General features: G+C 51.6%; 7 protein-coding genes and 1 non-coding gene across 8 annotated transcripts; 5 read left to right on the top strand and 3 right to left on the bottom strand.

Annotated features, from left to right (window-relative positions):
• Positions 1 to 657: 657 nt before the first annotated feature.
• COL26b_001444 (uncharacterized protein) lies at positions 658 to 1,552 on the bottom strand (the record flags this gene model as incomplete). Its single annotated transcript, XM_053174393.1, has 4 exons — positions 658 to 792; positions 904 to 1,202; positions 1,256 to 1,416; positions 1,476 to 1,552. 4 exons carry the CDS (start codon positions 1,550 to 1,552, stop codon positions 658 to 660), a joined length of 672 nt encoding a protein of 223 aa, XP_053041703.1.
• A 514-nt stretch (positions 1,553 to 2,066) lies between these two features.
• COL26b_001443 (uncharacterized protein) lies at positions 2,067 to 3,147 on the top strand (the record flags this gene model as incomplete). Its single annotated transcript, XM_053174392.1, has 3 exons — positions 2,067 to 2,279; positions 2,343 to 2,499; positions 2,564 to 3,147. 3 exons carry the CDS (start codon positions 2,067 to 2,069, stop codon positions 3,145 to 3,147), a joined length of 954 nt encoding a protein of 317 aa, XP_053041702.1.
• A 162-nt stretch (positions 3,148 to 3,309) lies between these two features.
• Positions 3,310 to 3,390, bottom strand: COL26b_001442. The gene has a single exon. It is a non-coding gene; the product is annotated as a tRNA-Gly (tRNA).
• A 2,436-nt stretch (positions 3,391 to 5,826) lies between these two features.
• COL26b_001441 (uncharacterized protein) lies at positions 5,827 to 7,537 on the top strand (the record flags this gene model as incomplete). Its single annotated transcript, XM_053174391.1, has 5 exons — positions 5,827 to 6,021; positions 6,054 to 6,208; positions 6,269 to 6,491; positions 6,549 to 7,292; positions 7,349 to 7,537. The coding sequence occupies 5 exons, from the start codon at positions 5,827 to 5,829 to the stop codon at positions 7,535 to 7,537; spliced, it is 1,506 nt and encodes a 501-aa protein (XP_053041701.1).
• Positions 7,538 to 9,250: 1,713 nt separating this feature from the next.
• Positions 9,251 to 10,197, top strand: COL26b_001440 (uncharacterized protein; the record flags this gene model as incomplete). Its single annotated transcript, XM_053174390.1, has 2 exons — positions 9,251 to 9,334; positions 9,412 to 10,197. The coding sequence occupies 2 exons, from the start codon at positions 9,251 to 9,253 to the stop codon at positions 10,195 to 10,197; spliced, it is 870 nt and encodes a 289-aa protein (XP_053041700.1).
• Positions 10,198 to 14,904: 4,707 nt separating this feature from the next.
• COL26b_001439 (uncharacterized protein) lies at positions 14,905 to 16,287 on the top strand (the record flags this gene model as incomplete). The annotated part of the gene is made up of 2 exons (XM_053174389.1): positions 14,905 to 15,210; positions 15,265 to 16,287. The coding sequence occupies 2 exons, from the start codon at positions 14,905 to 14,907 to the stop codon at positions 16,285 to 16,287; spliced, it is 1,329 nt and encodes a 442-aa protein (XP_053041699.1).
• A 1,301-nt stretch (positions 16,288 to 17,588) lies between these two features.
• On the top strand, positions 17,589 to 19,220 carry COL26b_001438 (uncharacterized protein; the record flags this gene model as incomplete). The annotated part of the gene is made up of 1 exon (XM_053174388.1): positions 17,589 to 19,220. One exon carries the CDS (start codon positions 17,589 to 17,591, stop codon positions 19,218 to 19,220), a length of 1,632 nt encoding a protein of 543 aa, XP_053041698.1.
• A 1,874-nt stretch (positions 19,221 to 21,094) lies between these two features.
• COL26b_001437 (uncharacterized protein) lies at positions 21,095 to 23,682 on the bottom strand (the record flags this gene model as incomplete). The annotated part of the gene is made up of 4 exons (XM_053174387.1): positions 21,095 to 21,254; positions 21,320 to 21,917; positions 21,968 to 22,854; positions 22,961 to 23,682. 4 exons carry the CDS (start codon positions 23,680 to 23,682, stop codon positions 21,095 to 21,097), a joined length of 2,367 nt encoding a protein of 788 aa, XP_053041697.1.
• Positions 23,683 to 25,514: the final 1,832 nt, after the last annotated feature.

Raw genomic sequence — 25,514 nt, 5'->3', positions numbered from 1 at the left:
ACAGATTGTTAACGAGTGAAGATACAGGACTCGAAGCTTAGCTTACGCGTATTGACATGGCGCTTCAGGTTCTCCTACAGGTGACGTAACACGGCTTCATGTAAGTCTTCATCCTGGTGACGGACGCGTTATCCTTGCCCATAGCTTACCTGGCGCGTGAACCCCTTTTTACACGTAGCGCATTTGAACGGTCGAGGTAAAGTGTCATCCATCTTGGAAAAAGGTAGAAAGTGGCTTGCCGATGGTGAAGAATGAGGAACGACGCATCGCCATGGATTATTGCCAAAGTCTGGGGGAGGAGGTGGACGACCGGGGTGGTCTCCGTGGACAAGACCGGGCTCGGAGTACGTACCGAGTGGACGCGGATATCCGATAAACAGGGAGATATCTCGTTCAGGTCAAGTTTGTCCACCCACGTGATAAGGAATGAGGTGGACAATAACGATTAGATAAGTTGAACACGGTTGTTCCCGTCAAGTTCAAGGGGTGTTTGGCCAATCATGAATTCTATAAATGCGATTTCGGGGTCTCATATCCGGCTCCGCTCTTATCGATGCGGAGAAGCCTCCGTTGCCCCCGCTGCCGCCGGCGCGTTATCGTCCCTTTTCCTGATTCACATTCTTCAGGAAACTGTGTTTGTCCACCTCCAGGCTCGCTTCAGATCGGCTTTCCTCCCACCACGTCCAAAACGTAAGGCTCTCCGTCAATCTTCTTCCAGATATCGTCGCTCTTGATTCGCCAGTACCAGTCGTGGATGGCGGGGTGCGCTTCCGTCCACTTCTTGGCAAAGACCTGTGCAGCGCTGCGGTTAGCAATTGAACCTGAAATCACCGACATCGGTCCCCTGCTTTCCCGAGGGGGGAAGCAAGTCTGGCCGACGAACGGGAAAGTGGTGCTACTCACAAACTGGTATCCTCTGGCAATAGCTGCCACCACGAAAAGGTCGGCTATCGTGAGCTGATCGCCAACGAGGAACTTCTTGCCCGTCAAAGCCTTCTCCACAACGCTGACCATACCCTCGCTGTTCTTCTCTGCCGCCGCCAGAACCTCGGGAGTAGCTGGCTCCTTAGCCTTAACGGGGTTGATCCACGCCATGATGGGGGGCAGGAGCTCGCTGTTAGCGAAAGAAGCCCACTTCAATATCGTCGCCTCCTCCTCGAGTGTTGAGCCCAAGAGCTTGGTGTTGGGGTCTTGCTTCGCCACTGTGACTGTGTCAGATAGCCGTCATTTGTGAGCGGTGCTTGGTGCAACTCACGATAGATCGCTACGGGAATACACTCAAACAATGTAAAGCCATCGGGACGCTCAAGAGCCGGGACCTTTCCGGGAGGGAACTTCTCCAAGTATGCCTGACCAACACCACCCTTGCTAGGGTCGACCTTAATGGGCCATGCCTCAACGAACTCGATATCGAGCCTGGGTGCGACTCTGGTTAGCACTTTTTTAGTGTACGTGCTGCATAAATGTAGTCTTACTTGTTGTACTCGGCGATGTAGAGACACTGAGTCGCACGAGGCGCCTTGGGGTACCAGTAAAGCTTTCCAAAACTCATATTGACTGACGTAAGATATTTCGAGGATATGGATTATGACGTATGTCCGAAGATGTTGGTTGATACTGGAAGATGGAGAGGACACCCGAGGCTGGTCAACGACCAGGTAAATAAACTCAAAGAATGCCCTTCTCGGCAATCTGTCCGGGAGTTCTTCCCCATCGTTATCTCGCCATTTCCAAATCCACGACATGACAGTATTCCACGGGTATCGTCGCGACGTGGAGCTCCTTCGATGAAGCCTTTCCCCACGTGGAGCACACCTTGGGGTTGACGGCAGCATCCACAAAAGCTCAGCCGTTGCCATGCAAGATCTGCAGGGACCAGGCCCAAGCCCCTCGGAGGCGTCCTCCGGCGCCTTCGGTGTCCAACGCCGGAATCGGCAACGAGTAGCTGGGTATGAATGGGTGACATTTCGCGTGCTTTCGGTGCACCCTCACACTACTCACGGCGTCTTTGCTTCTTTTCCCGCAAATTTTGCACTCACACGAAGCCATTTTCACCGCGTGCCATCATGTCTGGAACACAAATCGGCTGGGTCGGCCTCGGGTCGATGGGCATTGGTATGTCCACGAACCTGCAAAAGTTCCTCTCGTCCTCCGGCGCTCCTCCTCTGCTCTACACGAATCGCACGCTGTCGCGCGGGGAATCTCTGAAGGAGCTCGGCGCAATTCCTGTGGAGACGGTCTCTGAGGTGGCCAAGAAGTCATCAATCATCTTCTCTTGTGTAAGTTGTCTCACGATGGAACCAGGATCTTAATGGAGATTCCGAGCTGATCATCGCGCTCAGGTGAGCAACGACGCTGTCCTTCAGGATATCAAGAGCGAGATTATCAAGTCAGGCGACATCACGGGCAAGATCTACGTTGACTGCTCAACGGTTCACCCCGATACCTCCGCGAATGTCTCGAAGCAGATCACTGAGGCTGGCGGTCAATTTGTTGCTGGTAAGTTTACAATACAATCCAAAAGATCTTGTACCAAACTCATCTACTGACATGTTTCTCATAGCACCGGTCTTCGGCGCCGCCGCGATGGCCGCTGCCGGAAAGCTTATTTTCGTCACCGCCGGCCCCGAGTCTGCGACATCAGCTATCTCGCTGTACCTGAACGGCGTCATGGGACGCTCCGTGATCCCCATGGGAACCGACGTCACAAAGTCCAGCTTGCTCAAGATCGCCGGGAATATCGTCGTGGTCTCCTTCATGGAGGTGCTCTCCGAGGCCCACGTATTCGCAGAAAAGACTGGGCTTGGCTCGCCTGTGCTAGAGAACATGATCTCCGACATGTTTGGTCCTGTGCTTGAAAGCTACAGCAAGCGCATCACCTCTGGCGCTTATGCGCCTCCTCCTGACGGCAAGGCTGGTTTCGACGTCGCGCTGGCCATGAAGGACTTGAGACATGCGCTGAACTGCGCGAAAGATGCGGGTACAAGGTTAGAGACGAGCGAAGCGGCGCTGCGACACATGGAAGCTGCCCGAGCATTTGAGGCAGAGAGGCCCCTGGATAGTAGTTCCATGTACGGTGCTGTTCGGAGAGAAGCGGGTCTGGAGTTTTACTCAGATGCCTGCAAGGAACGAGACGCAAACAAGTAGTTTATTCACAGACAGTACAAGCGAAATAATGACACTTTCACCACTTCCACGATCGAACAAAAAGTGAGTGGCAGTCTCTGAGGCCAACGAATTTTCACATGAATCTTGAACTTGGTCGACCGGCAACATCGAGCTTCCTGGATAGCCCAAAAAGCAAAAGATTGCGCCGAGGGGGAATCGAACCCCCGGCTCCCCGACGCTGCTTGATGGCAACGGAGAATTTTACCACTAAACCATCGGCGCTAGTCACGATGTTGACGATGTTAGTCCCATTCGTTGAGTGGAGTGGACGGCAACTTGGTTAGGTATGGTTCATTGGTGCAGAGTTGTGGGCCGAGGTGGAGGATGGATGCCGGCATGGACGGTGCTTCGAGTGGTTGATAACTGGAGACGTACGAGACGAGAGCTTACACTGGCCTTGAACAAAATCTTGATGCGGAGAAATGTCAAGGTCTTTATCTAACTCATCTCCTCTGCATTTAAGTTGCGATGCTAGTAGTCTCCAGCCCTTGGGCATCCTTTATGCATGAGTCTATGTGATAGCCTTCCTGTCGCAGTCGATCTCGGTCGAAGCCAAGCCTCTTATACCCATGCCTTCTCGCATATAGATACTCCTTCATAGTGTAAATCTTTTCGTCCAATGGCTTGTCCACTCCAATTCTCCGGAGAACCGGGCTGTCAATCGGCTCGAGCCTCTGCGTGCCAGCAGGCCGGGCAAAGTATATCAGGCCAAGTCGCTTGGCTCTTTCTTGATCTTCCGGCGGCTTGACCATTCGGTGAACCGGTGCCTTGAAAAGGCCGCCCGTCATCAATTCGAATGCTTCGCCGACATTGACGACTAGCGTCCCCGGAATGTAACGTACCCACTTCCATTCCCCTGGAGATACCTGAACCTGGAGTGAGGAGACAGGCTGGGCGAACGTAAACGTGAAAGAACCGAGATCAGTGTGCCCAGCCAAGTATAAGTCTCGGTATTTCCCATCGTTGGCCGGTCGGGGGTTGTACACTATGTAGCGGAGATAGTCGGTCGTTTCGTTTGATAACGCGTGTGTCGACAGGATGCTCTCTTCAGGTACCTCCAAGATCAAAGCTACCAGGTGGAGAAGCTTCTCTAATACTTGACGGCGAACAAGATCGATTAATTCGGAGACTTGAATCATGCGGGACTGCAGTAGTGGTGGGTGTGATCGGCTTGCCAGGTCCCAGGCTGATATGTTGTAGTGGTCAACTGTCTTGTGGAAACCTTCCTTGGTGCTTAGACCGCATGAAGGTTTGAACCCTGCATACCGACCCTGGGCCTCCTCTTGCGGCGAATTCTCGTATGGCCTCTTTTCCGGAGGAGGAAGAGTCAGCAAGGCATTGGCGAGGTCAACGTGGGTGTTATAACGTTCTTCGGTGATGCCATGATTAGATACAGTCAAGATGCCGTGTGTAACGACGCCTTTGAGAAGATCCTTGGCGAGCTGTGCGCGACTTGAGAGATCGTCGTAATTCGACAGGTCAAGGTTCACGATGTTGACGTAGTCAAGCACCTCTGTTGTTGGCTCGCATTGGGTAAATTTTAGGATGGCATCGCTTGTATCGGAAGGCATTAGAGTAGTCGTTGATAGAGGATTGGCGGGTTCATTCGAAGGGTTTCAGTGTTGACAATGTTTTCTAAGCGTCTAGCCACCTGAAGCGGCAGTCATATTATTGGAATCATACTGCTCTACTTTCTCTCGAAGCACAATGACTCGCCCTCCGAGGGCCTCACTCTCCTGTGAGCTTTTCGGAGCCTCCAGCCAAAGCTTGGCTACGTCCCGAATGCGCCTGTCTATCAGTGGTGCTGGTGCACTTGGACGTGGACTACGGTGTTTACATATCTTGCACAATGAGGACAATGCTCCACGCGGACGGGACCACTTGTGAAGGACCCCCAAAACCAGCGCGATTGCTTCGAAAGCAAATCACGTTGGCCGCATTCGTAACCTTCTCTAAACCATCCCAACACCCGAGCTGAACAAGGACCGCGGCGAGATCTCCGCTGTACCCCGCAAACCCAGCGGGTCGAGCTAGAGGTGGAGGCGAGGACGGATAACCAAGGGACGAGGGGATTCAGAGATACGGCGTGGTATTGACACCTGGAGCTCCACCTTTTAGCTTCGTCCGATCCTTGTCCGCGCCAACGCTTACCCCCAATCATGCCGTAACTGCATAACACCCCCTCTTATCTCTAGTATCTCAGCCAGCATCCCCTGGTGGTGGACTGTGGTGGAGCAGGCCAAGAGGGAAAACGCTCGTGAGTCGTTCGCTCCAGGAACTCTGTCCGGCGATGCGTATCTCGCTTCGCCTCTGGAGGGCGCTGCAACACCATGCTCGGACACGTAGACCTTGGTATGTCGATGTCAATTCGGCTGTGAATAGCCGAGGGAATGCGCGCGTTTGATGAAGAGGAGCAGCAGTATAATACCTAATCACACCACCACTCCTCACGTCGCTCCTGTTCTTGTTGAAGCGCAGCAGCAGCAGCCCCCCAACCGACTGCTCCGCCGTCATCAATCCTCAACTCCCTTGTTCAACCCTCAGCTCCACCTGCATCCTCAGAGTTGGAGTCGACAACAAACGAAATACCATTACAACTGACAACTTCGGAGTTGTGTGTCTCTTCTTCGTGCGAAGTAAGTCGGAGACCGAGACGCGATGGCAGGCTCAACCGTGGCTTCGACGGCTCCTGAGCCTGTGGCTCCTGCCAGATGGTATGACAAGTGGAGGTGGTACGAACTCAGCACTTCAAAGGAGGAGAAGGCTCTGTTGTTCAAGTTGGATTTCATGATTCTGACCTTTGGGTGTCTCACGTTCTTCACCAAGGCAAGTTTCTCAATTATTGACTTGCGAGTAGGTGCACTTCTAACAAACCTGACATACAGTTTCTCGACCTTCAAGCTTTCCAAAATGCATACGTCAGTGGGATGAAGGAGGACATCGGAATGGAAGGCAATGACCTGCAGTACACCACCGGAGTCTTCCAAGCTGGGTACTGCGCTGCCATGATTCCTTCCAACATTATCTTGACCCGTGTCCGGTGAGTTTGTACAGACACAGCCTAGTTGATATGAATCAAGCTAACAAGCGAGTTCGACAGACCTAACCTGCTGATTCCGGCTTTCGAAGTCCTTTGGGGTATCTTGACCTTGCTCACCGCGTATGCCAAAGATGTGAAACATGTCTACATCATCAGATTCTTCTCTGGTGTATTCGAATGCGTGGCCTATCCTGGAGTAATTTACTGCATTGGATGTTGGTACAAGAGCACTGAGATTTCCCGGCGATTGAGTCTGTTCTACATCGCCGGACCTTTGGGAACTGTAAGCCTCCACTTACCGCAGTATTGATGTGATATCCATAATGCTGACAAGATTTAGATGTTTGCTGGGTACTTCCAAACAGCCTGTTACACCAACCTCAACGGCGTCAACGGACTTGCTGGATGGCGTTGGCTCTTCATTGTCTGCGGTTGCATCACGCTTCCCGTTGCCATCCTTGGCCTCACCGTCTTCCCCGCTCGTCCGGACTCGAAGCATCCTTCATGGCTCTTGACGGCCGACCAAATCACTCTCGCCCGTCGCCGAGTATCTGAGGGTGGATCTGAGGCGCCTAAGGTCAAGTTCGATCGCAAGGCCATCACCGACGTGTTCAAGGGATGGCACTGGTACGCCTTCGTGGCACTTTACTACGTCTTCAACCAAGCCATGATCACCAACGGCCAGCCGTTCAACCTCTACCTCAAGGCACACGACGATCGCTACTCCATCAGCCAGATCAACAACCTGCCCACCGGCCAATCGGCTATCTCGATCGTCGCTGCTCTGATCGGATGCTACTGGGCTGATGCGACTGGCAAGCGCTGGCTGCCTTCTATCTGGATTTGCGGCTTCATGACCATTGGTGCGATCTGCATGGCAGCTTGGAACATTCCCGAAGGCCTGAAATTCTTTGCCTTCTACGTTGCCGGACTGGGCGGCGCTCTGAACCCTCTCTTCATGTCGTGGGCTTCTGAAGTCACCTTCCGATCGGCTGAAGAGCGTGCTGTGGTTGTGTCCTCGATGAACGCTGTCGGCCAGGCCCTTCTGGCTGGCTTGAACATTGTCACGTTCCCGACCCCTCAGGTAAGCTTTCCAAACTCCCTCTCCTGTGCTGCCGGGCTTTACTAACATGTGCATAGGCCCCGCGATTCAAATTTGGCTGGTACTGGGTCATGGCCAACAACATCCTCCAGTTTGGTCTTGTTCTCGTCATCATGACACTTCATAACCGCGAGAAGAAGAGCATGGAGATCTTGGAAGGCCAGGCCGAGGACATCGAGCAGATCAAGGTTGCCAACACCACCAAGGGAGACGACGAGTCTGGCTGATTCTGCATAACATTACGGACCAAACGGTTGGGGCTGCATTTCTGTCATTTGGTTCTTCGTCACTCATTTTCATTTTTGTATAGCTACTCGGAAGCGGGCGTCTGGAGTCTGTCAGTTGGGGGGCTTCATGATACCCTATGCCACGCCGAGACAAGCCGCCGGTTGGGGGCTGTGGCTGTTTTGATTTAGGATTTTGGCTTGGTTTGCTTGGAAACTATACTTTGCAGGAAATAATTGGGAGCAACGGAATCATACCAGACATTCACACCATTCGAGGATGTTGCCGGGATCATGGTATGAGGACATGTCAATAAAACTGCCTGGTTGATTTTCCCATAACCTTTCGCAAAGTGTGATACTTTTCGAGCCTGGTGTTGAATGTCGCCATTCGTCTCGTGTTATTGACAACAGATCCCATAGTGGTTATCTCGACTTTCTGATATTCCTCATGAAACATATGTGAGCCAATACATAACAAACTTGTATCTGGATGCTTTTCACAGATACCGGCATGTCCTTTTCTGTTCTGCACACGCATCATGTGTCAACTAAGTTGTCGGCATTTGTTGGTGAAAATAAGTTCCCTAGCGTCTAGGCCCGCACCTTCCAGGCACCCGGAAGACCGCCGTGACAGCCAGTGTAGTGTGCCGGGAATCAGTGCTGGAATAGCCCTTCGACATCAAAAAGCTGGGAGCCAGACCCTTCTGATAAATCCATCTGATTGAGATTCCTCGCTGGAAAAAATCGAGTCATCATAGGCTGAATATTGATTGTTGTCTTGGTAAATCTATTACACCGTTCGTCGTCTTGGCTGGCTTAATCAACAGCCAGCGAATCGCCCATTGCGACGCGTCTGCATCCACTGGCTCAAAAGGTGCCGCCTGAGAGAGGAAATATGTACAAATTTGAAAAATTCGGGCTTAACACTTATCAATTGCAAAGAGTGGGAGACGACTGTCGGTCGGCGTGATATTGCTCCTTCGCCAACGCAAATCCAAGCGAGTACGAGAGAGACACACACGTCACTGACTCATATGGAGGCATTGAGTTGGAGGCGCACGCGTGGCTAGTGTCAAGAGGTTGGCGAATAATTAGGCCGTCGGCAGAAAATACTCTCAATTTGTCCACGTTGTCAGCATTTCCCACGCGTCCGTTATCCTTCCTTCTTCGTCTTCAGCTACGCTTGCCCCGCTTGGAACTGTGCGCTTTTCCTCATGTCGTATCTACCTAGCGAGCGTCCTGCTTCCAGCAGCAGCCACGATCGCATCGCTAGGGTCTTGATCGCTTTGGCTTCTCCAAGCTAAACCCTTCTTTGCCTAGCCCCTCTGCGCTTTCGCTTGTTTTTCGCATCGGAGGAGTCGGACCAACGCTTTTCGGGCAAGAAGGAAGATTACGTTCTTGGATTTCTCCCGCAGCTGACTGGTTAATCTCGCCAACCGACTGCGTGTAGCGTCGAAACCCACCCGACCGTCCGACCGTCCGACGCCTGAGTCTCAACCGCCGATGGCTTCAAGCCTCATTTTTGCATCCGTCTTCTTGAGATAAAAGGAAGTTGCAGTGCATCTCTGTCACAACCTTCCCCGCAGCACATCAACAACTCACTCCAACCAAGCAGATTCAAAAACTTCAAACTTCAAATCTCGCCATTTCTTCTATTCTACTTGTTCGAAACTCTTCTCCCTCCCGCTTGAAATACCACAGACTTAACTCACGATGGTCGCTTCAACCGACACCTTCCCCGGCCTTCTCAAGCCAACCACGAAGCCCTACCGCCTTCCTCAGATCAACACTGTACCTGTAAGTTTTTTTTTCTTTTCTTTTAATCTCGATATGCAATTTTCCCTTCGATCACAGATGCTGACAATTGGCTGCAGCTGCTCATCAAGGATGGTTTCACTCTCACGACTCTCTTCTCCATCGGCGCCCTCATGCAGACAGCGCTCTTTCTTATTTTACCGACTAAATACGCCATCATTCCTTCCTCCGCTATCGCTCTCAACTCCATCATTTCAACCATCATCGGAACCCGCTCAAAGTCGGCCAACACTTACATGAACGGCGTCGTCCCGGGCCGTACCTCCGCACAGTTCCCGGACCCCACCACCGGCAAGATCCCCGCCACCCCGGCCGGTCGATCTCTGCTGGTCTTCCACCTCGGAGTCCGTTTCAACCATCCTCTCGGACTCCTCTCTCCCGGCGGTCGCGAGATCGGCGCATACTTTGACGCCATGAACAAGGACCTGAACCTTCGCGCCGACGAGTACGGACTCTACCACCTCTCATCCTGGCAATCCCTCGAGACCGAGCGCAACAACACGCTCATGTTCATCTACTACTTCAGAGACGTCGAGGGCCTCAACAAGTTCGCCCACGATCCCCTCCACCGCAAGACCTGGGACTGGTACAACAGCATCAGGGACCAGTTCGACCACATTGGTATCTTCCACGAGGGCTTCGTCACCGGCCCGCAGCAGTACGAGACCATCTACGGCAACATGAAGCCCACCCTTCTTGGCGCTGCGAGCCTTAAGTGCAAGAACGAGGAGACCAAGGAGGACGAGTGGGTCAATACTTTGGTCAATTCCGACAACTCGGCCCTGAGAAGCCAGTTCAAGCGCATGGGGAAGGCCTCGCGGCAGTTGGTGGAGTACGAGACCTGAGTCGGCGACAGCTTGGTTTCAACTTTTCTTATGTTCCAAGATCATGACTGTTCATGAAATTGCTAAACGCGGCGTCTGGTGGGTTATGGCTATAGATAGGGCTCGTTCTGGGGTGTGCAGCTCTTTGTACTAGCCTAGGAAGGAACGACCATTGAGGGAAAGCAGACAAAGGACTATCATAGAAACAAATTTGTCCGCAAGAGAAAGTTCCATCATGATATTGAAAGTCTCATTAAAGTTGTGACATCCATGGATACCCATTCGGCTCGTGTAAAACAAAGATTTAGCCCAGGTTCTTTTTCAGTTCGTCGTTGATCATGCCATTCATGAACTCCATCGGTAATGGTTATTGAGAGCAGTGATCAAAGGTGGAATCCCTTGCAATGCCGCCCAATCCCAATGTCCCAAGAAACACGCCGACCAAGATCGAGACAAAGTATCCGACATTCATACTCATTACTGCAAGCATTCTGCCATAATTAGTATCATTGCCCTGAATCGGCTGCATGCACACTTACAGAAGGTAGCCTATCAAGGCAATGATAACCTCATAAATCGCCCTCCCAAGCCTTATGTTGGCTTCTGAAATGATGCCTCTCATCCCATTATCAGAATTTCGTTGTCTTTTTGAATTACTTCTGGTCGGCATTCCTTCTTTTCCGGTCTCCTCGTCGTCATGCCCAACCACCAGTCTGCCCCTGGTGTCGTCGTCTGCCCACACTGTTGTCTCGAGCCTTGGCTTGAAAGCAAGAAGAGCCCGAAGAATAATGGTAAAAATGATGAGAGTGAGACAAGTACCCGCATACTGCCCAGTGGTACGAGGCGTCCAGATCTCAGAAAACAGACTGGTGGACATGGCTGTGTGGAAGACCACAGGCATTGTCATTGACCCGTCGCCATCATTGGAGTGGCCGTGGTTGTGCTCTGTCATATCCATTTTGAGCGGATTCTCCAGAAAGATTCGTCTACAGTGAAGAGACAAAATGCCGACGTCGATACCGGATTTAAATAATTCTTTTCTGGTTCTGACCGCGAGAAACGGGTCGGTCGTTGCTGGGGCGGGCTTGGATGTTGGAGCCTTCGCTTGACCCTCTAAGTTCAGCACCTGCGGCTCACAGGTCTCTCAGCCTCTTTAATAGGACGTGTTCGGCGTGAGCAAGTTATTGACCCAGCTGACCCTCCCTGTAAGGCTGGCTTGCAAGTCAGCTCGCTTCAAAGCACGTCGTCATCTCGCCCAACCTCGTGTCAAGCCCAATGTAACACGATCCAGGCACCGGACAAGTAATATCAAAACGCGTTCCTCTTTCAAATTTGAGAGCGTTAATTGTGGCCGCCAGAGGCTCGTTTTCGTCAAACAGCCGTTGGAGGTCTGCTTTGTCGTCATTTCTGGCGTGGTGGGTCGTGAGGCAGATTGAGGGAGTTTCTCGGAAGTGTGGCTTGGCCTTCATGTTCTCGACCGAATTAGGAAGTACGTTATGTACCCTGAGAGACTTTGTACACAGACTCCCTCGGACTGCTAGCAAGGTACGGTAGGGTTTTCAGCTATTATGTGGTGCTATGGACGTCAATTTTCCGCTGCACCGGCTGGCCTGATCATTCATGCACGAGAGGAGCCGCACAAACCAAACGTAATCAAGGCCCGCGATTCAGTACCTGGCCAGCTATCATAGGATCCCCTAATGACTGAGAATAAAACAGGTCCTACGTGAGGGAAGTAGTTTTGACGTCTTCTTTCCCCGAATCAGCGTCTACCGCAAGAGCGTGCAATCAGTCATCCATCCGGTTCCAGTTGCCTGATATTCCCATTTATCATATGAAAGCGCGAGCCGAGCTTCTCACTCCCGGCACCAGAAATATCGATGAGATGGATAACGGCCTGATTGTTGTCACGATTGATGGCGATCTCCAGTCGCGGGCAATATCAAAAGCAACAGCAACAGGCGTATCTACCGACGTCCCACTTCATGATCCCAGCTGAGGAGGACTCTTAAGACCCCAATATCAAGTTCGTGGTCTATGAGACCCACTACGGATGGGATGTCGATCCCCGGACCGCTATCGAACTCGCCCGTGCCGTAATTCCACTGCTCCACTTGAACGACAACGTACGCGCTTTCGGGGGACGAGGACAGGGTTCCGCTGCACTCGCCTCGGGAGTGATCTTCCCACTTGAATAAAAGATAGACGCCATAAGCGGGAGCAATAGGTTACGGACTCATTGGCGTGTCGGAGAGTCGATGGCTCTTTGCGGTGATGGACCAGATTTGGGTTGAATGATCCTGGTGGGAAGGGAGGAAAACGTCGAGGAAGTTGGGGATATTGAGAGCACCTGTGAAGGGCCTATGCCTTGGCATTCAAGACAACGCGGGGCTGTGCATTAAAGTCTTTCTAAGGATGTCATCATGAACTTCTCTCGTATGTAACCAGCTCCATGAATCAATAGTTTAGACGTGGTGAATTGATTTGAAGGTGAACTCTACGCCGCAATATTGGGTTGCTTCATCTGACCAGCAAGTATATCTCATTCTAGCAGCATGCTTCGTCTCGTTCATTCCCGCTGAAGACACCTTGCCCCGTGGGCTGTAACATCTTCAGAAAGAAGGAGCAGTCATGCAGTCTCCCGAGCGCGTTCTGCGCATAGGCCGGACAAACACCCCATTCCACGTAACCAAGCTTCAAGTAAAATCCTCGCGCAGGCGTGTCACTAGCCGTGTCTAGTAACATCATTGTCTTTCCGAGGCCATCACGGGCGAACGTTTCGGCAAAATCCATGAGCTTCCGGCCGATACCGCCACCTCTCTGGGCCGGGTGAACAAGGAGTTTGCGGACCTCCATCTTGTGCCTATGCGTCTCTTTGGGATTTTGCCCGAGCTGGAAGGTCGCTAAAGTATTATTGTCGTTTGATTTGGCAGAATCCTTGACGACGAAGAGATAGACCAAAGGGTCGGTCCCTGAGATGTCTGACGAGAGCGATGTCCAATAGGCGAAAGCGTCCTTTTCAGACAACGGTGCCCGAAAGCCAATTGAGGATGTTTCAGGGTCCAGATTGACGCATAATTGGAGTAGATTGGAGAGTGAGGGTGTCCAGAATTTCAATGCTTCAGTCGTTATGATTTGGCTAATAACTAGCCCTCCGGGTAGTGAATAGTCCGCCAGACCATTATGCGACTTATATGGTCGTATCATCTCGTGTTGAGAACAGTCAAACTGATTATTGGATGGACGAAATGGCTCATTGGAAGACACAAGATTTCAAATGAGTGTATTTTCCTTGGTCTCCGTGAATTGGATATGACCGCTGGGGCACCGTTTTGTGCGGTCCAAGAGTGAGTCATCGGGCGTCGCCGTCAGTCACGGCGGCCGATAAGAGATCCGTGGTGAAGCTAGTGTGACTAAAACGCGGAATTCGGGTATTTCGGTGCCCGGATAGCACGCTCCAAGACATCAACGTCGCAATTCCAACTTGACAATCAGTTGAGTGACTTTCGCAACATGCAAACACTCTTAGTTTTGATTCAAGATTGTACGCGATTGAAATCATCCAAACGACACCTACAATAGACGAAAGTTGTGTGAAGCCTTGAACTCATATGAGACAAAATTGCCGTGGAATTTTGATACTCATAAGCTTTACTTGGTAGCGTTTTCGAGATTCATCTGGGCCGATTTTCAAATCGATTTTCGCAGAGACGTCCGAGTCTTCCCCACCGTGACATTGAGGTAGGCTGACAAATGATAACTTAGTTGGTCTCATCGTTAATCTTTTACTTGTTTCGAAGGCAATGTCAATCTAATCGTGCGTGTCCCAGTCCGAAGTGTTCTGTATCCTTCGCCTCAGCGACCGCAAATGATGCCCTCACTAGTTGAGGTCTAGCCAAGACACGCTCAGGCCTGGCGCAACCAGAGGACTAAGGCCCCTGCCACAGACTTATATCACAACCCGGGGAAGAGTCTAGATCGAGTGGTAACTCAAGCGTGAGAAGAAGATAGGCACGCATAACAGCCAATGAAAACGGACTAAATATTTTGTACACGCGCAGCCACATTTGTGGGGCTCAGGAATATATATTCCGTAGTTTAGGCAGCTCGCGACGTTAGAAACCACTTGTTCAACAGTGTCTGTTTCATCATTGGCTGTGACCAGACAGATCCTGCCCAATCCCGCATAGTCATCCCACCGGCGTCGGACAGAGATCAGGGAGCGTAGCCTGCTTATAAAGCCAACGCCCTCTCCCTAGCAATAGAATCGAATCCTCGGTTATTCCCCACTGCAAGACGCTGAATGGAGCTGCATTAGGCCTCGGTTGATCCGTAAAGAAAGGCCGGCGGCTACTGAGTTGGTCCGTTGGCCGGCTTTGTAATACTCTTTACCCGTAAAGGACGGCAGTTGTCGACGGAGAATTGACAGATTCTCGTAGTCAAAGGAGTCAATTGTGAGCCTGGCACGGTGAAGCTCCACAAATGAGATATGTCGGGCCGTCGGGTACACAGTTTCGTACGACCAGGTTTCCACTTTTGGGACAACTTGATTCTCATCGCGCTATTAGTTAATAGCTCCAACGCTTGTCATGATAGTTGCCACGATGTATGGTATAAATGTGTTTCCAACCTGCAGCAGCCAGAAAATCTAGAATCGACGCACCGAGAGCGTTTTTCCACGATCACATATCTACACTCTCAAGCCTTTGGAGAAAAGAATCATTTACAATGTCTGCATTCCTCACCCATCGCATCACTCAATCTCAACCCGGCGTAACAGCCGAAGAGGGACGCTTCAACGAGGCTGCCGACAATTGCTCGTTCTTCTCTCCCAAGCAAGACCCTCGCCCAGGCAGTGCTGTTGACCCCCAGCCTTCCGGAGAGCCTATTCCCAAGCTTTTCACCCCCTTGAAAATTCGAGGTGCCACCCTCCAGAATCGCATATGGGTCAGTCCCATGTGCCAGTACAGTGCTCATGAGGGCTTCCACACCCCTTGGCACATTACTCACTACGGAGGTATGGCCCAGCGCGGAGTAAGTAACCCATCACATAACGTTCAAAGGATGAAGAGACTGACGCTCCCAAAGCCTGGCCTCATGATGGTCGAAGCTACAGCCGTGCAGGCCAACGGCCGCATCACACCGGAAGACTCTGGCATCTGGCTCGACGCCCATGTTGAGACTCTGAAGAAACACGTCGAGTTCGCTCACAGCCAAAACCAGCTCATCGCCATTCAATTGGCGCACGCCGGGAGGAAAGCATCAACTCTTGCTCCCTGGTTGGGCTTCGAGACACTTGCTGGTCAAGAAGCTGGAGGCTGGCCTCAAGATGTGGTCGGCCCGAGTGATCTTGCCTGGTCCGACAAGCATTCCACTCCCCGGGAGATGACTATGGCCGAGATAGACCAACTGAAGCAAGATTTTGTCAAGGGTGCCTACCGCTCTCTTCATGCCGGCTTCGATGTGATTGAGCTTCATTTTGCGCATGGCTATCTCATCTCCAGCTTCCTCTCTCCAGCGAGCAACAAGCGCACAGATCAATACGGCGGTTCGTTTGAGAACCGCACTCGTCTCGCCGTCGAGCTCGTCGATGCTGTTCGCGAGGTCATTCCCGAGGACATGCCACTCTTTGTTCGAATCAGTGCAACCGACTGGCTTGATACCAACCCCGAGTGGGACGGCCCAAGCTGGACCGTCGACGAGAGTGTGAAGCTGGCTCAAATTCTGGCGGATCACGGGGTAGATGTGCTCGATGTGTCCACTGGCGGCAATCATTCTCAACAGAAGATTGTTGCCAGCGCTGGCTTCCAAGCACCCATGACCAAGAAGATCAAAGCGGCTGTTGGAGATAAGATGCTTGTTAGCGCTGTAGGTATTGTCAAGGACGGAAACCTCGCCGAGAAGCTGATAACGGGTTCTGATGAGGAAGGGGACACTCCGTTGGACTTGATTGCTGCCGGTCGAGGTTTCCAAAAGAACCCAGGTCTTGTGTGGCAATGGGCTGATGACTTGGGTGTTGACATCCATGTTGCAAAGCAGATTGGATGGGGTTTCAAGGGAAGAGTCAAGAAAGTGCCGAAGAAGCCTGAGATGCTCCCGTATGAGGACTAAAGTCTGAGAATTTATAGTGTCCTCATACTTTACGTAGAGACCTACATGGAGGTCATATGTAGGTAACATTTCGCATGGAATTGAGTCTAAGAAGTCCCCTTATTAACAACGAAGCAAGAGCTTCATGTAGGACCGCCGAGAACATTCCTACCTCTGATATAATGAAACCAATCAAGTTGAGTGCAGCAAGCTATTCCGAGACTCCGAGTAAGCATTCTAGATACTCGTGAGCCATACTTGATCGCTTATGTATGTATCTGAAACGGTCGTCAGCACCACTCGAGTACCGAGCCGAACGGCTGTTGTCCCATTGAGACTGCCGGCATAGCCGTCATGTATGGACTGACCATGTGCGCAATACGATCGTCATGCTTCAGAAATCTGGCGTTGAGAATAAGCAATACAGGTAAGCAGCCTCACATTTACTCCGCTGCCCTTCGGAAATCGAGTTCTCCGTTGGTTAACCTTTTTTTGGGTCTGAACTGACGCCGATCTACACCCTAGTGCTCTATGTACTGTCCAGGATTACGGGAAGCTCATTCGCGGAGTTACGTGAGCTATTTGATGGATGGTCTCCGCTTGGAAATTTGCCGACACGAGGACCCATGTTCGGAAGGTATGCATGGGATTTAGATCACTCGATGCAGGAAAACATACTAGTGCAGCATTGCTCGGTGGATTTGGCGTTACAGTATGACTGTGCATTTGCTTTCAGATGGCCCAGTCAGTGCAACGTGGAAGCCAATGACGGAGCAAGGGCTGGTGGCGGTAAGCATCAGGATCTACTCCAGCTGCGTTGTGAATGTGCCGATCACAGAACAAATACAAATTGTTGAGTATGACAAGTGGCGCAAGTCTTACCAGAGGAGGCCAAAATTCAGTCAGTTCAATGGCTCTTCAGACTAGGTACCAGTGGGATCCAATATTGCGGGGGAAGGGTAAAGACGCACTCGTAACTGGGTGCACTAGCGTCGTCATCTAGTCGAATTGTCGCTTAGCCAGGTGATCCGTTTTGACCAAAGTACCCGTTATACCCGTAAAGAACACATGAACCCCCTGGTCTGACGTGAGATCGTCTAAGCACTTATTTCATACAAGCTTCGGGTTGCATATGTTCTCTATATTGATCTAACCTGGTAGAAAAAAGAGTGGAAAGCTTGACACATGGCCTTTCACCCCCTGCCCCTTTTCAGAGACATATATCTTAAATGGCCCCCAAGACTTGCCATGGAGCAAAACCCAAGATGAAACTGTCTATTTGCAGGCACTTCATTTAGCATTCTTTGTAGCAATCAGTCACTATGGGTAGCCAAGTTGAGCAACGCTTGATTCCTCAGGCCCTTGCAGACGCATTGGCAGAAAAGCCTGACCGCACCTGGGTGTCATACGCCATCAGCAACAACATCGCACAGGATGGATTTCGCAACATCACCATCCGCCAGCTCGCAACTGCTGTTGATCGACTAGCCTGGTACATCGACAACAACATCGGCAAAAGCAGCGATTTCGAGACAGTCATGTACTATGGTCTCGCCGATGTGAGGTACATCATTACCCTCATTGCTGGTATCAAAACCGGGCACAGCGTCCTTTTCTGCTCCCACTTCAACAGCCAGATATTCAACCTTCACCTCTGCGAAAAGACCAACTGCCACACTGTCATGCGAACGGAGGGAGTAGAAGCAGTAATTGACTCCCTTGCACAAGAAAGACCCATGAAAGTCTTCCAAGTCCCAACTCTCGACACTCTTTTGGAGGAAGGCGATCCGCCAAAGCCTTACCCCTACACAAAATCCTGGAGAGAAGCATGCGACGACCCCATATCTATCGGCCACTCTTCGGGAACTACAGGTCTTCCTAAGCCAATTGTCTGGACCAACCGGTCCTATAGCGTCTGCGAACTGCACCAGGTTGTTCCAGACCTGGATGGTCACCCGCCGTACGCCAAGTTGCTGCTTCAGTCGACCAGCGTTTACCAGACCCAACCGATATACCACCCGTTCGGTCTCTTTACTGGAGTGACTGATCCCCTTTATCGGGAGAAGAAGATGGTGCTGGGGCCCATCGTCAGCGGTCCAACTCCGCCTGCCATTCTTGAGCAGGTGATTGAGCACGCCGATATCGATAGTCTCAGTGGCGTCCCCATCTACCTGGAGATGATTGCAAAGTCGCCAAACCTCCTAGATTTGGTCGAAAAGAAACTCAAATACATCTTCTTTGCTGGGGGTGCGCTCAGCAAGCCCGCAGGCGATGCACTGTCTGCTAGGGTCCGCCTCCAGAGTTTCTACGGGGCTACCGAGGCAGGACCTGCATTCGGTCACATACCAGACCGTGAAGACTGGGCTTGGTTGCTGTTGAACGACAAGGAAAGTGGCCTCAAATGGGAACCGCGCGAAGTCAAGGGGGCAGACGGCGTATATGAGTTGGTCTACGTGAAGAATCCTTACACGGAGAAGCGTCAGCACGTCTGGTGGCACACCAATAGCCAAGATGTGTACCACAGCAACGACCTCTTCACCAAGCACCCGACAAAAGCGCATCACTGGAAATTCTACTCTCGAGCGGATGACATGATTGTAACCAAGTTTGGGTGGAATGTCAACCCTGTGGTTATGGAAAGAGAGATCGAGAGGCATCCTGCTGTGAAATATGCAGTCGTTGGAGGTATTGGAAAGCGGACTGTCTGCGCGGTAACACAGCTTGTTGACGATGAGTCTGAATTGCCTGAAGATCCCCTGCAAAGCATTTTGCCCATGATCGAGAGAGGCAACACCATCATGGATGCCGCGGGACAATTGGCCAAGGAGAAGATCATTTTTGGCACAAAAGACAAGCCTTTTCCATTGGCTGGTAAAGGTAATGTTCAGAGATCAGCGGTTTTGAAGTTGTATGAACCAGAGATTGAAGACATGTATGTGCGCGTTGGGGATTAGCTCACGCCTGGTAGCAGAAGGGCGGCATCAGATGGCTCGCCGCACCGGTTACCACTTGCCAGTAACAACCACGAATCAATCAAGTTCAGGCTTGCTTCGCAATGATTTCTCCAGACTAAAACATTCGAACTTCTGAAACACACCGACTGATGCAAAACAAGAAATTTACATGGTGATTGGTTGATGGGCCCAGCTCAATGTGGCTTAGCCTAGGCAGCCGCCCTGCACTCAGCTGATGGCTGACGTGCGGCTGGATGCACTGATCGATCTTTTCGCCTTCAAGTCTTCATTAGCTTGGGATGAAGCTTCATTGACACGGCCTTATACTGCGTTCCTCCTTCCTATTTGCCTACTCGCACTAGCAGTGTGAGACCCAGACACCTCATCGGTGCATCATGTCTTTCACAACGCTGCCGTGTGAGCTCGTAGCATCCATCCTCGGGAGTCTCGATGACTTCCAGTCTCTGACCGCAGCGTTGCTAAGTTGCCGTCACATCTATGACTCGTTCAATCAAATCCGTGGAATCGACATTGCAATTCTACGACAACAGATAACACCAGCCCTGCTCCCTTACGCCGTGGCTGTCATAGAGGCATCTCGTTTCCGTCTTCACCACCCCCGCGAAATCGAAAGCGAAGCAGTGCGCGACCTAGTCGACACTCTGTATGATAAACCGTCCCTTTTAGGTAGCCGCATGCAGGCAATGTCAGTTGTCCATCGACAAGAGATGTCAAAAAGGCACCAAGCGATTGTGGAATTCACCTCCAGCTTTGCCGCTGAGTCTTGGGGACGCCTCCACTCAGACCAGCTCCAAGTTACCACACAACCAAATTTGTCAGTTGAGGAACGTTACAACTTCTGCCGAGCGTTCTATCGCCTTGAGCTATTCTACACCCTCTTCAGGAATATGTACAAAGATCGCAGGGAACCCTTGGGCAATACAGCACACGTCAAGTTCTTTTCAAGGAATCCACCTTGGGAAAATGAACAGATTGGCTCTGTCGCAGAATTCTGGGAATCGAGGTTTGCCGAGGGTAAGTTTCTCGCGATCGATAAGGAACCAAGGTCTGATTTAGCATTGAAGCCAGTACTGATGTTATCGCCCACGACGTCCTCTTTGGTGAACTAAACGTCGACTACCTTCATCGTGGCAGGAGAAATGACGAAAGACAAATCTGGGTGAGTTGTTGTACTCCAATAATGTCTTTGCACACTGCACATAGGCTCACATGAACAACAGATGGCAGAAGGAATTCTTTTTCTCCGGCGTCTGGTGAAATCGGATTCTTCATACCAAACCAGGAACAAGATACTAAGATCTAGCTCCAGGATAGGCTGGGCCAACTGTCCAGGGGCACTGTTCGATGTACTTCGTGCCTACTGCAGTGACGACTCTGGATCAGAAGGCCGCGATGAAGGTGACTTGCTGTCGATTGTGTTTAGTCGCGGCATGGACGAAGATGTCGACAAAGGACCGTGTGAGGCCTGGTATGCAGCGCATAAAAGTCAGCCGGTTGGTTCTTGGCTGATGCTCGACCACAACGATTGGCTTCGGGACCGGGCTTACGTGCTGTGGGACTGGAAACGCATACAGCAACATCAACTACTAAAGCTATTCGAATCTGTTCCGGATGGACAGATGCATCGTCCACAGCCGACGACCGACGAACTTGAGGCCATGAGTGCCTCCTTTGTCGTTCGCGAAACGATATTTGAGAATGGGGGCCTTGGGTACTGGACGGGGAATGGTCATGAAGTGTTGTAGCAAGTCCATTCTGACGAAGAGTACTGCTGGAGCGTGACACTGAAAAGTGTGTTAAAAAACTACATTTGATCGGCTACATAATCTTTATAGTTGCATGCCAAAATGAACCTAGCTGAGGGCGAAGCATCTCTCAGAACTGGCCTCATTATTACCCCACCAATAAGGCATCGTCACAATCTTTCCTGCGCCGAAGAACAAGAACGTCAACAGCATGTTGAAGTTGAAGCCTGCATCAAAGGCTGCCGCCAGAATGTAGTTCCATCGGGCCCTGTTGGTATGGCGTTAGCAACTTTGTGACGCGAAAACGGTCAGATATCACGTTGGGTCACTTACCATAGATCGTAGCGATACCTGTATGCCCAGAACATGACGACAAATCCACCGATGAAGCTGCTGAAGTATCCGGTACTGATGTTGCCGTAGAAGCTAGCCATGGTGGAAAAGAAAATGGTCGAGTTCCACAGCTGGAACTTGGCCCGCGGAAAGAAGCGGTGCAGGGCGAAGATCAGAACCGGGACGAAGGCGCCAACGAGGAAGCCATAGGGAAGAACCTTGTAGATGTGTTGTTGGAAGAGGCGACGAGGGCCGATGAGCACGTACTGGACGCCCATAGTGAGGTTGGACGTGAGAGACTGCGCAGTCCACTGATGAGCAGGGTCTTCCTTGGCGCCAGTAAGGTAGTCGAACTTGGTGTCAAGCACCCAGCGGACGACGGCATAGTTGATCGGGACGCCCAAGAAGCTTCCGAATACTTGAGAGAAGAAGACAGTCTTGGGTGGCAAATGCATGTAGTGGCCGATCTTCATATCTTGCAAATTCAATTGCGCGCGGTACCAGGCGTTGCCAGCAATAGCACCGTAGGCGGAAGCTCCGGTCGGGTTCTTGAAGCCGCTGACAGAGTTTACCATGAGGCCGTACAACAGCTCATTGACTGTGCTCCGTTAGTTTATATGGCGTGATAAAGAATGGATTTCAACATACCAGTGCCGATTGCCAGTTGGAAGTTTGACAAGGCGTACAGATACCCCAGGGGAACGACCAGAATGGCTCCAGTACCAATGGCGACGAAGTAAGTCCAGACCGGAATGAACATCTGACCAGTTGCGGTAATGGTGACTAGAGAGATGAATGAAGCGGCAAACAAGGCCAAGAACCACCACATGGGGACCTCCTTGTATGAGCGTTGAAGGATACTGAGTTGATCGTTGTACTGAGTGCTGATCTCAGCTCCGCTCTTGCTGCGCTGGCGCAATTTCTCGAGACTGGCTTTGATGGTCTTGTAGCCGAAGAGTCCAGCCCACACCAATGCCGACGTATAGCTTGCATAATCGAAAAACATGGTCCAGAGGACGTGAGTACTAATGAACGGGGGTCCAAGTTCCTGATAAGCTGTCTCATTGAAGGAGACGTCCGCAGTAAGTAGCGAAGTGGTTGGGTAAGATGTTCCGTTCTCGAGGAATAGACGGTTGGACATGAGGTGCTTGTTCCACTCTCCAAGGTGACCGAATTTAGCAGCCGGGATCAGAATCCAGGCGCTGCAAGCGAAGCCCAGGAACATGACAACCTGGGTCCACCAGGGGGTTAAGAACAAGCTCGCACTGCTCGAGATGTTGGACCAGTCGAGGGACAAGTTGAGCATTCCCATTCCACCGAAACCGGCACCGACGAAGTTTGCGGTCTCGTTGTTCGGCGCAACCCAGCAGAGGAAGGCCAGAGAGCCAAGCATCGGGAAGACATACTCGGGCAGGAACTGCCAGAGGGTCATGCCGGCCAGAGCGAGGAAGAAAACTCTGGTCTGCTTGCGAGAGGCAGCAGTGGGGTTCTCGCGCTGTTTCTTTTGCGTCTCGAATAGAGCAGTTTGGCAGAGACTAAGTCGAAGTCAGTCTAATGCTTGGACAAAGGATTTATCTCCGTGCGCAATGCGCAATAGTAAGTAGTACCAAAGACAAATTCTTTGAAGGAACAGAAACTTACGCAGTAAACCACGGGAACTGGGGATCGTAGATCAGAAACTGACGAGCGAGAGCCGCGAAAGAGTAGCCCGTCCAGACAATGCCCCACATGAAGAAGATGGCAGCCGCTGGGTTGATGCGGGAGTTGAAGTAAAGCTCGGCCATAGCAACCGGGGTGTAGCCCAGGTTGTAAGTCGCTCCAGATGCTGCAGAAATGGTAACGAGAACATGCTCTTTGACGCTGAATGGTCCGGGATTCAGGTTGAAGCCGTATCCAAATGGCAGCTTGACTTGCCATGCGGGCAGAACCTTGGCGAGCCAAACACCGGCATAGCTGGAAGCGATCTGCACGAAAAAGACGGAGTAAGGCGCGTAGGTGGTGCGGAAATGGCTCATCATGCTGAGGAACGCTCCGGGAATAACGAAGATGATGGTGAGGACGAAGTAGCGGAAGGTGAGTGTCGGCAGTTCGGGGTCATCCGACAGGCTCACGATGCGGCGGACGTATGGCGGGATGTCCTGCAATCGCGGGTCATCTTCGTCAAATGCTACCTCGGATCCGTTCGCTTGCGTCGTAAAAACAAAAGGCGGCTTCTCCATGTCGCCCTCCGTGAAGGGACCGGCGCGCTCGCTGGACGTCTTCTCGGGCGTACCATCGCGGGGAGACTCGGCGGAAATAGCGTCGTTGCCGGAGGTCTTGGGCTCGCTAGCGGCCGTTGGCTGTGTGGTGGTTGAGGGAGACATGGCAGGTGTCGTTCAAGCGGCTGATCGCCAAGATTCTTGGAAAAGCACGCCACACGGGAGCCAAGTCGGCCAAGCCTGGGGGACACAGTCTTTCTCCCGAAAGCAACCCTGGCTACCTGATGCATCTTATATCGAGGACCGAACATGTTCGCCCACAAGTCTTGCAGACACCGAACAGCTTCCAGATTTGGGAGGTGACCTTGAACGGTTAGACGCAGTGGATCTCTGCGATGGTGTCATCGGCGTTTTTCATGTTTATATTGCCTGCGTCGCGCGATGGCACGACCTCGCCCGGATCTGCGGCTCGGGTTTTTGGCTTTAGGGCTCTTGACTGGTGTGGCGGGGTCACATTGAAGTCGGGCCTACGTGGGATGGCCGGGGATGTCGACGATGGATCGTGTTTCTACAAAAGGTTCCTCCTCGGATTCAACCGCCTCAATCACAACTCGTTCTTGGATCATGCCCTCGATTGCGAATTCACTCAAGGTGCGGGTGGCAAAGGCAAAGTCTCGCTCACGTTGGTGAGCTTTCTCATCAAAGTCGTACATAAGAGCAATTGCGCCATCGGCAAAAGTGCCCTTCATCGAGTCAGGATCAACCTCGCACACCCACCGCCGCTAAACGGTTTAAACGAGATGGGTACAGTGGGACAAGGTCTATGAGCAATGCCTTCTGATTGGGGCCTTAACTTCAAATTTTCCATTTTCCACGCGTCTTCGGCGCGCTTTAGCGCTGCTCGGATCCGACCTCTTACTCGTTGTACGCCTGGCTCATGGCGCGCCTTCAAGTTCTGGATCCGGTGAACATGGGCACACTGCCGGTGCTAACCGAAACTCGATGATACCTTGTTGCATTACCGAATCCGACACAGACTTGATGAATGGTAGGGCAGTCGATTTGCCCCAGCTCGTTTTCCTCCTCCTCGAAGGAGGATTCTCATAAGACATAGCAGACACGTAGCAGTCTCCGCGTGAGGTCAACCGAGGCTTCCTGGCTGGGGGCAGCACACATACACAGTGCTTGTGCAGAGATTCAAATTCCAGTTTCGATCATAACATTGAACCCGATTTATAGTAGCAAATTTGAATGCATCCTTTTCACATTAGCCTTAGTCATGTTAGATGCTGACTGCAGTCTGCAGGGCTGTTGTGGATGGCGACGCAGTGGTGTGATCGACCAGCCGCTGAGATGTGTTACTGAACAGGGATTGGCAAGCCGATGGCATTTAAGCAGTGTATTGAAGCAGTGTACTGAAGCAGTGGTAGAGGTCTTCGTGCTAAGTGAAATGACAAGCAGCCTGGGGGGGTTCCTCTCGGCCTCCACTATGTGATGATCGAATTATGTTTTCTTGCCCCCGACTCTTGCGTAGTCTCATACTAATTAATTTCACATCTGCGCAATAATTTCTTCCGCCTATTTAAAAAAGAACAGTAGGTAGACGTCTATATTGACTCCAGGGATGGATCAACACTCAGAAGCTGGTCAACAAGGGCCATGTTCTTGGTGGATGATGTAAAGTCGCACCAATAGCCGCCTTCCGCTTTGCACATGATCTGGGCGTTGACTTACGGCCAATGATTAGCCACCTCCAGAAGCTTGTAACGAAATCTAATTCCACTTACATCTGGTAGGCCTTCCTCTGGGAAGCGAGTGACCAAACACAAGCGGTGATGATGTGGGTACATGCTGTGGTTCAGCATGCTGTTCTGTGTCTGCAACCAGTTCTTCGTCTTCGCCGGCAGGTCGATCACGGCATTTAGAGAAATCAATCCCATGCCAAGCTGCTGTCCAGTTGGTGATGGTGAAACTGAGCTCCCCAGGTTCGCAGACGT

The sequence above is a fragment of the Colletotrichum chrysophilum genome, assembly GCF_026319265.1.
Source record: "Colletotrichum chrysophilum strain AFK26 chromosome Unknown scaffold_6, whole genome shotgun sequence".
Lineage (NCBI taxonomy): Eukaryota > Fungi > Ascomycota > Sordariomycetes > Glomerellales > Glomerellaceae > Colletotrichum > Colletotrichum chrysophilum.
The sequence above is the reverse complement of the archived record's forward strand: the minus strand, read 5'-3'. Positions and strand labels throughout refer to the sequence as shown.